General features: G+C 44.1%; 1 protein-coding gene across 1 annotated transcript in view; it reads left to right on the top strand.

Moving 5' to 3' along the window:
• Positions 1–702: 702 nt before the first annotated feature.
• Positions 703–11,020, top strand: part of RGL1 (ral guanine nucleotide dissociation stimulator like 1) — an 85,345-nt gene continuing 75,027 nt past the window's right edge. Inside the window, exons 1-2 of the mRNA XM_064454391.1 lie at positions 703–1,174; positions 2,155–2,265. Coding sequence (XP_064310461.1) covers positions 1,148–1,174; positions 2,155–2,265 — 138 coding nt within the window. The 5' untranslated portion in view covers positions 703–1,147. The remainder of the gene's footprint in view (positions 1,175–2,154; positions 2,266–11,020) is intronic.

Raw genomic sequence — 11,020 nt, 5'->3', positions numbered from 1 at the left:
TGCCAGTTTTACAGGTCAAATGGGTAGGAATGCTTTCCCCATGCCTCCAGTTTCCCATCACCCTAAACCTTATCTCCCAAACCAGGAACTCAGCCCTGTTCCACACCTCTGAGTGCACAGCCCACGCCTCTACTCCTTGCTCTTCATGGCTCCCGCTTATCACAGCTTTCTTATCTGCTGCCGCACACCTGCCCATCCCCTGTCCCCACTCTTTGCATCTCCCTCGTCAGGGGGAGGTTTCCAGCTGATGGTCAGAGGTCGGGGTTGCAGAGGGCAGCATGGTGGGAGCTGCCCGCCCTGGCGCAGCCTGGCTGAGGCAGGACGAGGAGGAGGAAGACCCTCTTTCTGCTCCTGTCGGAGCCACCTGAATTGCCCGGTGGGCGAGTGCCGGGCAGGCTCCTCACGCCTCTGCAGAGCAGGACAACGACAATGTCGAGTACCGCCGCTGGCAGCGGCGTCGGGGTTTTCTGTAAGGTTTAACTTACTTGTAGAAATAAGTTTTTTTAATTAAGCTCCCACCTTTGCGTATTTAGGGTTTGTTTTGTTTTGTTTTAATTATTCTGGAACGGTTCGAAAGCTGTCAGCAGCGGGGCGGGAGCCCCGGAGGCGGCCGAGGGAAGCCCCGAAGGCAGGCGGGCGGTCGCCCCGTCCCGCCGCGCCCCCCGGCCGCCAGAGCGCGGCACAGCCGGCTGGCGGGGGCTGGGAGGAGGCGCTCCCTTCGTGCCCCGTCCCCGCTGGAAGCCGAGCAGGACGCGCCTCACCCCGTCCCTCTCACGGGGACGGCGGGACGCGGGTGGATGGACGGGCAGACGGCCCCGCTCCCGGCGGCGCCCCCCGGGGAGCTGCAGCCCCGCTCCGGGCAGGCACTAGCCCACCCGCCCCAACTTTTCGGCCGGGGCTGCCGGCGATAAACAGGAAGCCCCTCGGCGGGGCCGGGTACGGGGCCGGGCCGAGGCGGGGCCTGAGGCGGCCGCCCGCCCTCCCGCCTCCCGCCCCGCGGAGCCGAGGGGGCCGCTCGGCTCGGCTCGGCTCGGCCCGGCCCGGCCCGCGGCGGCTCGGCTCGGCTCGGCTCGGCCGGGCCCGCGGCCGCCGCTGACAGGGCGGAGCGGCGGCGTGCCCCGTCGAGGCGCCCCAGAAGGCATCGAGAATGAAATTGCTGTGGAAAGCTAAAATGGTAACCGGGTGCCCTCCCCGTCCCCCCCTTCCCCTGCCCGCGGGGTGCCGGTGTCGGCGGGGCGGCCGGGCGCGCCGCTTCCCGGAGCCTCGCTGCTCTTCCTCGCTTCCGAGCGATGCTTGCCTGCACGAGTAACTGTGTGTGCCTGCCTGACACCGGGAGGGTGGAGGGAGGGCGCCGGGCGGGGAGTTAGCTCCCCTTCGGAAAAATTCAGATGCATGTTTTCTGTCCGCGTTGCAGCGGCTTGCGCTCTTTGCCACAGTCAATGATCTAGGAAATGAGGAGTCATTGCTGCACATGTCCAGTTAAAGTTTAGAAGACATTGCACTTGGTTTTTTTTTATTTTTCATTCGCTTTCTATTATTTGTGAGTTTTAAAGCCTTGACTCCGTAAAGTTTTGGGTTTTGGGTTTGTTTTTTTTTTTTTTTGTAGCTTGAAATAATAGGTTTTGGAAAAGCAAACTACAAGCACTTTAGATCCCTCCTGTCAAAAGAAAGAAAGGGTTGCTGTATTTTAAATGCTTGTTAGCTTCAAAGTTTAAAGGCTGTCTGCCTAAGTAATTCAACAGTTTTAGAAAGTGCAATTCCTTCCATAAATGAAAGGCCAAAGAGATTAATTGCTTTAGAAAAAGGGGGAGGGGGAGGGAGAGGGAAGAGAAGACTGCTAATCAAAACCAAACTATTTCCTTAGAAAAGACTTTATACAACTATTTAAAATATGTGCTAGTCTAGGAAAAATAGTTAAATGGAAAGTCAGGGTATCTTGATACCACAGCAAAGGACAGCTTGCCAAGAATATCTCCAGTGTTCCCTCAATCTGAAAGTATCCTGGATTGCATTGATTGTTGCATTTACTTTGTGCAGCCCATCTTCTGCCCTCAGCTCTGCATGCAGCAGTAGAGCACCTGGTATAGATTGTGGTTAGCAGAAGAGGGAAAATGTTCCTTTCTCTCTCTTCCCCCCCTTCCCTTTTCCTGGCAGAGCACAATTCAGGACTGGGGTGAAGAGGTAGAAGAGGGAGCTGTTTACCATGTCACCCTGAAAAGAGTGCAGATTCAGCAGGCTGCCAACAAAGGAGCAAGGTGGCTAGGGGTAAGTAAAGCTGGCAAGGTGGCATGTTGGAAGGTTGCTCATGGACTTTGGAGCCTGCTCCAGGGAGCTGAATTCCACATGATATTAACTTTTAGCACTGACCACTCTCACTATTTAAAAAAGAAACAAAACACTGAAATTGTCTGTCTGGGTCATCTGAAATAACTCTCCCTGTGTTGACTCTTCCTCTTTTCTTGACGTGTAAAAAAGACTTGACCAGTTGTGGCCATGGGTCAGATGATGCTTAGCACAGAAATAAGGATCTTAGCTTCTGACCTGAGAAGTTGAACATTTAACTGTTACTTCAGACTGAGCTATGGCTTGTTTCTGCTGTTAGGAACCTATCTCAGGTCTCCCAAGCAAATAGTTAGGGTGTTTTGACTAATGAAGGTCACTCAAAAGTTAGCAGAAACTTCCTCAAATCTTAAGTGAATATAAGGTGGATGGGTTTTTTTTTGTATTGCTTTCTCAGCCATGTGAGAAATTGTCTGCATTTCTGCAAGAATTACAGCTCTGTCCTGTTTTTTCAAAGTTCTATTTCAAAGCACGAAGGCTTTAGTGAGTAAAAGGAGCTTAAATGCACACGCACGCAATTTGGCATGCTTCTGAGTGCCTTCACCTTTGTCAGGCCAAGTCCCCAGCTGATATAAAATGTCCTCACTTCAGTGGAATCAGTGCAGCTGTGGCAGTTTGAGCCAGATCCTCAGGAGGTGGTTATAACTTTCACATCATTTTGTTATGTTTATATATTTTCTTTGGAATCAAAGGCAATAATATAAGAACTTGGTTTGATGTAGTATCTGGGTTGGAGTTTAAAAGACTCTTAAAACTGGCCTGAGATTTATATCAAATCATTTTCTTGTGAAGTTCCACGACACAAAGCAACAGAGCAGTGCTGAAACCACAGTCAAGAAAGATAAGCAAATTCTGTCCTGCCTACAGATAGTGCTTAGAATCTCCCCTTCCCATGTTTCCAAGAAGTACATAGAGTTCTAATGAGAACACTTAATTTCAAATCTGCTCTCACTGAGTGGCAGATTTCCAACCTCTGCCTCCTGTTTTTGCAGGAAAAATATTAAAAAGTATTTTTGAGCTCCTGTAAATTTCCTAGCTGGTGGTTTTGGGTAAGAGGTGGAGATCATTCTTAATGTGTCTGTGTCCCATAAATGTACTTTAGAAAAGTAGAATTTTATCCTGTTTTGGCTGTCTTGTTCCTTGTACACAGAAAGAGTTTGCCAGGCCTTGGTCATATTCTCAAAGGAAGAGTGCATATGTGTTCCTGAGAACATCACCACAGCTGATGGTGCTGGTCTTCATAGGAAGACAAGGGACTGCAAGGTCACAGAAGTGACTTTTGGCTTTCTGTGGCTAGTGTTAGGTCTTTTTTCAGGTCAAAATTGAGCCCTGTTTGTGGGGAAGGAGGCGGTGTGTCAGAAACCTGCACCTGTTCCAGGCATAAACTGGGGACTTCAGCTTCTAGGCTCGCGTCTTTCACTAGCAAAAATCTCATGCATATTATTTAAAAATAGTTTTAAACATATGGGCTGTTTTTTTCCTTTACAATCTTTAGAATGTAATATATTTTAAGGTATTTTTGTGATCTTATTTTATTAATGGCTTTACTGTGGTCCAAAAGTCAATAAATAGCCTCCAACCCAGAACATTAGTTATGAATAGCCATCCCCGCCCCCGGCAGTTTTGCCTTGAAAAGCATAATTGTGTCTTTTATAATTGTCATCAGGTGATCTTTTTTTTTTTATAATCTGGAGCCTATAGGGTTTTATGATTTTTTTCTATGCTTTGAAATTCATAGCACTAAATTAATAAGCTGCTGGATTTATCAATGTTGGCCTTATTATTTTCAATGGTGCTTTAAGTTAGGCTTAGGTTGAAGACTCAAGGTCAACTAAAGAGTATGGCAACGACCTATTTGTACATCAAGTATTGAGCCTTCATTTACCAAGTATAGTAACTCTGTTACTGATTGAATGCCTGGGTGGATTTACTTTTTAAAATGTTACTTTTTCAATGTCAGTTTGTGGCCTGTGAAGGTCTACTCAGCAGTTTGACCTCCTCTGAGGCACTGAGCTTCTCGCAGTTTATTGGTGCAGGTCAAGTTCTTCGGGACTTGAAAAGCCTAAGTCTTTTAAAACCTCGATGTTGCATGTGGCTGTTAAATATTGTGTGGTATCAGTGCAGGGGGTTCATCCAGCAGTTCCAGAGTTGTTAGTTCTCAGTGGTGCTGCATTTGTCAAGTGATTGGGAAGCTTTTCAGCTGAAGGTGTTAGATGGTAAATTATTTGATACGTCTGAGAGAAACGCGTATCTAACTGAAAATTTCATAGAACCTGTGTTGAAAGGAATATGAAAGGTCTTATTTATTCTGAGTGTGTTGTGATTTATTACCAAGTCCTTCAATTACTGAGAAGCTTGAAATCTTGCTTAAACACATTCTTTACATGTACCAGTAGGTGAATGAACCTAGATCTTGTATGTTTCAAGAAGTCTAATAAACCTTTCTTAAAATTCTCTATCCTAAGAACCCATCCGGGGTTCTTTAATAGTTGGCCTGGTTATGAGAAAATTGTCTGTTTAAAAGCAAATCATAAGATTACAGCTTAAGCACTGTAAACACATGCCTATTTAAATATAGAAATGTCTTTCTTTTGTTTCAAACTTCTACAGTTAATGAGAAAAAGACAAGCAGGCTGTGACTTATGCAGTCATCAGCAGTTCCATAACTTTTAAAAGTGTGAAGATTTTGTATAAATACAAATTTTCTTAGCTTTAAGATTAATAATAGACATCAAAAGATGTCAATAATGGCTATTGGTTTTGTCACTAAATATTAGTCACTAAGTATTTAGTGAAGCTTAAGACTTTAGGCACTACAGTATTATGAAATAATAAAAGCCCTGGTGGTAGCTCAGTGTTGTGATAGAAGCTGCACAAAAACACTACCCTGACTAAAAAGAATTTACAGATTAAATATCAAATGAGGCTTGTCTGTTCACTTATGTTGTCTCAGCTGATGATTGATGTCTAGGAAGTGGTATCAATTTTTCAAGATTCTGATTTTTCTCAAGTTATTTGTAGATATCAAGGCAACAGAGAGTCAAATGTAACTTGTGGAGATGTTGAGAGGGAATACCTCCCAAACACAATAGGTTCACTAAGAGAAAGCATGAAGGCATTTTTTGAAAACAAAGTGGGTTTTGGTGTCTCCAGGATAGACCTTGAGAAGTCTCCAGGATCTTGAGAGTGATGGTGTGGAGATTGGGAACAAGCCACGAAGGCCATGTATCTCAGTTTCCATGGCCTAAATTCTTTGTGAGAGAGAAGGATGGAGAAGTAGGGATCTGTATAGATGGATGGCATGCTCAAAAGAGGAGATGGGGAGAATGCTTTCTGCAGCGGGCTGCTGCAGAAATGCCCATTCAGCATCACTTTAAACGTGTTATGTCAGGCTACAGGAAAAGGCATATTGGTAATGGGAATGGAAGGCTTGAGAGTGCAGCAAGGGATTTTAATGATGTGGCTAGAAAGAGGAGGTTGTATTTTAAAGCTATGACACAGAAAGAACCTGAAAAATGAGATTCAGCTTACCTCCGAGGATGTGAAGGCAGCCCATAGGGAGGCTGACACTCTGTGTGTCAAACAGGGTGGTGCTATTGTCCATGAAGAAAAGGCAGCAAAGCAGAAAAGACAGGTGAAACATTTAGGATTCTATGGGGTTTTTTTGATCTTGAACTGACAGCCAGGTACGGATGAAATGAAACAGAGACAAGCTGAATCATACCGTAGCCAGAAGTAGATAAGAACAGTAAAGCAGCGGCTGTAAAAGCGGATCAGCTGCTAAACACCTGAATTTCCGTTGCCAGGAGCAGTATGCTGACAGAGTATGAATGGAATTGGAAAGGGTGAACTCCATTCAGTGGTTTGTTGTAAATAGTAAACTGAAAAGTAAACAGTTTGTTCACAGAGAAAGGAAAAAGCAGGAGGTAGAGAAGTAAGTGGAGAGGTAGGGGGAATGTTTAAGAGGTGAGAGACTGAAAGAGACTTTGACTAGGAGAGTGACAGGAATATAGGAGGCAAAAGGTACAAGAGAAAGGTATGAAGTGGGATTGGATCTACTGGACAAGTGGAAGGATCAGAGGAGGACCACAGGAAAGAAACTTCTGCACTTGTGAAATGGTAGAAATGAGTATTGTTCACAGGGTCCTTTGCAAAGAGGAACAAGGGCTGGAGAATTTGAGGTGCTGGGACTATGGATGTGGAATGAGATTAAATTGAAATACTGAAATTGTTTGACTATAGAGTGGACAAAATTGAAGAAAGAGGGGAAGGAAAAAAGGCCTTTCTAGTGAAGGTAATTGGCCTGGCCTTTGTTTGGGCCAGATGCTGGTGGATGCATACACTGAAGGACCAGGGCTAGGGGGTAGCAGAATGGTCCTTACAGTGGTGGAAAGAGAAAAGAATGAATGGTGCAAGACAATAAGGCAGGAAGAAAAGGAATGACCATATACATAGGAAAGAGGCAACTGAGGGGTGGTTTAAGGCTACCTGGATGAGTGAATAACCTTGGCAATTGACAAGGCTTGAACCAAGGCAGAAGATACTTATAGCCAGCTGATTCCTTCATCAAATGACTGATCCAATAGGAGGTGATGCTGGGTCAGTGGGGTTTGCCTTAAACTGGCTTTCAGGAAGTGATTAAATCCTGTAGAAAGGTAAGTAGAGTAGGTCTGTAAGATGCTTAGCTTTACAGTGGCACACTTGGAAACTGTGGGGAAGTATTTGTGAAGTCAAGTAGAGTAGGAAGTTCGGATAGTTGAATATGTGAGCTTGGTAGTTTGCAAGTCAAAACTGCAAACACTACCTTGACTTCTAGTTTGAATAAGGGAAAAAACTTACAGAAAAGGGTGCAGGAATAATAACCTAATAAGACTTTTTTTTTTTTTCTTAAGGAATTAGGTTTTGACAAATAGAGAAAAATAGAGAAAAGCTCTTGGCAGCAGAGAAAGCTGTATCTAAGAGTTAAAATAAGAGTTGCAAAAAGTCTAGCCTTACAAAGCAAAAGAAAACAATCAGCTAAAAGTTTGTCAGCATATAAGAACAAAAACAAAATCTGCTACACAGAATGAGGTAGGCAAAAATGTATTTAGATTTTTGTGTTATAATTCCTATTTTATATAAAGATGAGAGGTGAACCTGGAGGTTGGTGGTGATGATGGCACGTGGGGCTTTCACATGTCTTTGTTTTGTCTTTGCATAAGAGTTTGATGCATGCCTGCACTGGGCAGCTGGTAGTGTCCAGCCCAGAACTACAAAGGAATTGGTGTATGAAATGATAGTTGAGCAGCAGGGAGTTTAATTCATCTGTCAAGTCAGAAATTACATTGTATGACCTGAGAACAGCAGTGATGCCTGTATTTGGGGTGGTGGAGGTGTGATCTAAGTAGGTAGGAGATATTTGTCTTGTGAAGATAACTGATCTTCTGGATTTAGAAAGGCTGTGGGTTTAATCATTTGTTTATTTGAAAGTCTACTCTTGAAATCACTTGAAAAAATTTGTCTCTGGACAGACTAAGGAATTATAAGGTAGGTGAAGGATCTGTTGAAGAATACCTGCTGCTGCAGCTCAAGCTGAAGGAGGGACTGTTGGTCTGGAGATAGGTGCCTATGGGAGCTCTGTGTGTGTCAGGCCTGTGACTGAACTGCTGTCATGTGTTCATTAGGATCAGTGACATAAAAGCAGAAACATGCTGACAAAATCTGATGGTTTAGCAGAGGAATAAAACACCTGGAGGATGGAAATATCCCACAGGCTGACATTCAGGACTGCTGTACAGAATTGTGTTGAAATTAAGTAGCACAGAATGCAAATGCATGTTCGTGAATGAATTAAAATAATTTCTGCTATAGGATGATTTTTTTTTTATCCTCCTCCCTTCCAACATTGGGTGTATTGGTCAATTGCAGAATACATGAGCCACCAGCATGATGCAAAACAGAAAAGGCAAATGTGATGCTCTGTTGGTTTAGATTATTGCCAGCAGAGATGGGAGGTGTGAATCCCCTTGTAGAGTGTCCTGGCTCACAGTCTGTAATTCTGGTCATTTTTGGAAAAATTGATTTTAAACTGGAAGGGAGACAGGAGAGGACTTTTGGGATCATCAAGAAAATTATTAATATGTCTGATGATAATCTGAAGACTATAGCTTAGTGAGGTTAACAAAATTAAGATTTAGGGAGTATATGATTAATACCTATTAAAAAAATGAACTAAGCACAAGGGAGGGAAAAGAACCATTCACACCAGCTGTAGACTGCTGTATAAATTGTTAGAAATTAGAAGAAAGTCTCAAATCATCAGAGCAATGACATAGCGGAGTGGTGCTCCACCAAGAGTGGAGGAAGCAAAGAACCCAACAGCATCAACATTGGAGCTGGATCAGTTGGTGAAGAAGATTATAAGGTAATTTCCTGTAATAGTAGAACACAGCACCCTCCAACTGTATGTTTCTAAGCCAAGAAGAAATATAAGAGCAAGAAAGTGCTCAGCAAAGAGGAGGATTGGGGTAGATCATTGATATGGAAGCTGTGTTTTTGAGGGAAAAATGTGGAAGTTTGTGACAAGAGAAAGAGACATCTAGACTGTGTAATCAGAGAGAGGGAAGTTGATTGTGAGGAGCTGATTGTATGTAAGGGAATGAAGACGAGAGACTGCAGAGGAGAACATTTGGGAGTCATTATTTTATGGTAGGTCACCCACAGTCTTATCCAGGCTAATGAAGAAAATGTATAGTTGTAAAGCCTTGGTTAATTCAAGGTAGATAGTGGTGCTGGTCTCTTCTGCTGCTGGAGAGACCAGTATGCAAAGAGGAGGTCGTTGTCAGATTTTAGGTTTGAAGTTGTTGCTCTAGAGGCAGGGAGAGAAGGCCAGGTGGGAGTGAGGAGTACGGTGGGGAGATGGATGAGGAGAGTGCCCTGTTTGTGCAGATGTCTGAGTAGGCACTGGGAAGCAGAGTATGAAGGACTGGAGGCAGAAAAGTAGCAGTGAGGTGTTAGAAAATGTTGGTGTGGAATTGGAGGAGGAACAACAGTGGTGTAAGAAGAATAGAGTGTATGTGGTGCCCAGAAAATGAGCAGTGAAAAGCATGGGTGTGGCATGGGCAGATGGACAAGACTGCAAACTGAAAAGCAAACAAAAGTTTTTAGAATGCTGTGAAGTGACTTTTGTAGACCCTCCCTGTTAAGCAGCTAGGGTGCTTTATCTCACCCTTCTAGGGGCTGGGCGTGGCGGGGTGGGTGACTGGTGTCCAGCACTCGAGGAATCTGAGGAAAGCAGAGGCGATTGAGCCTTCAAGGCAGGAGGGCATCGCTAATGCTTGCAAATGTTTTTCTATTGGAGTCCTTAATCCAGGAAGGAGTGAGAAAGAGACCTGCACTCTGCCTCTGGAGTTTCTATTTGGGCAGGTCACAGGAAATACAGTCAGGAATGGGAGTTCCTCCAAGCCTCTGTGCACAGGAGGAGCCCTGTAAAGACTGTATCTCCTCATCTTAAATGATTGCTGAGCTTTCAAAGCCAATCCTCAAGCATCAGGTTTCTTGCTCTACTGACGGATGACACAGGCTGCTATTCCTTTGAGTCTTAACTATCCATATAACCCAGAAATACTATGCTCCCTCATGGCCAGCGCTGCCTGGTTTCGTTAGCCATTGGTTACGTGGCTAGAGTGGATTTTAGATATATGGGTTTTTTTTTCTTTCTACTTTCTTTTTTTTGGCCACAGCTGAACTTTGGGCTCTGCGGTTTGTTCAGGCAGAGAATGATTCAAAACATCTCTCAAGGTGTCTTTAATGCTATAACATTGGGTGTATAGCAGAACATGTTCTTCCAAAACTATAAATGAAGTGCTGTACAAGGGTGCTTTAAATACCTTCAAAATTCTGAAAGGGAAAAAGCTGAAAAGTACCAAATCTATCATTAAATATTTTTGTGTTTTCTTAACACTGATATTATTTGATAACTACCTTTTCTGAGAAATTTGTGGTGTTTTAGAGATGCATTTTGAATGATTGTCTCCCACTGCACACTGCATATGACAACAAGTTTGGCTTCTAAACACCTCTACAGTCACATACATTGGCAGGAAGCTTGTGTTGGAGAGTTCGGTCAGGAAAACATTACAGAAACTTCTAACTAATCTGTATCCCAGTTAGGACCTAGGACATAACCTTCTCTTTGACTCAAACAATATGTCAGAAAAGTTTCAGCTTGGATTGATTTTCTTTCCAACACTGACATCCTAAATAGGGGTTGAGATTTAAATGGTGCCTGGAACCATCAACATTTTTGGAACATGAAAAACCTCAAATTTTCTCTGAGGCTGCTCCTGCCCTCCTATATGCCCTTCTGAGCCAGCTCTGTGATCTTGTTTTTATCTTGCTCTTGGGTCCCAGATGTTCTGGTCAAGTGTAGTTTCCTGTGCGACCAGCAGGCAAGGACTTGGCTGATCTTTGCCCTTGCTGCAGCTTGCTGTTTTGTCCTTTGATTTATAGTGTATGTTGGTCCCTTTTGGCTAAAATGGAGTCTTTGGAATCAGGGTCCTGCAGCCTGTCCCAACTGCCCAGAACAAGGCCAGGGTGTAGTTCTGACCATATGTTTGGCAGAAGGAGAAAAGCAGTTCCTGAGGAGCTGACAGGCTCCCTACAGAAACTGGGTTGCACTATTGTCTGCTCTGAATGCTGT

This window comes from Phalacrocorax carbo, chromosome 6, assembly GCF_963921805.1.
Source record: "Phalacrocorax carbo chromosome 6, bPhaCar2.1, whole genome shotgun sequence".
Lineage (NCBI taxonomy): Eukaryota > Metazoa > Chordata > Aves > Suliformes > Phalacrocoracidae > Phalacrocorax > Phalacrocorax carbo.
The sequence above is the reverse complement of the archived record's forward strand: the minus strand, read 5'-3'. Positions and strand labels throughout refer to the sequence as shown.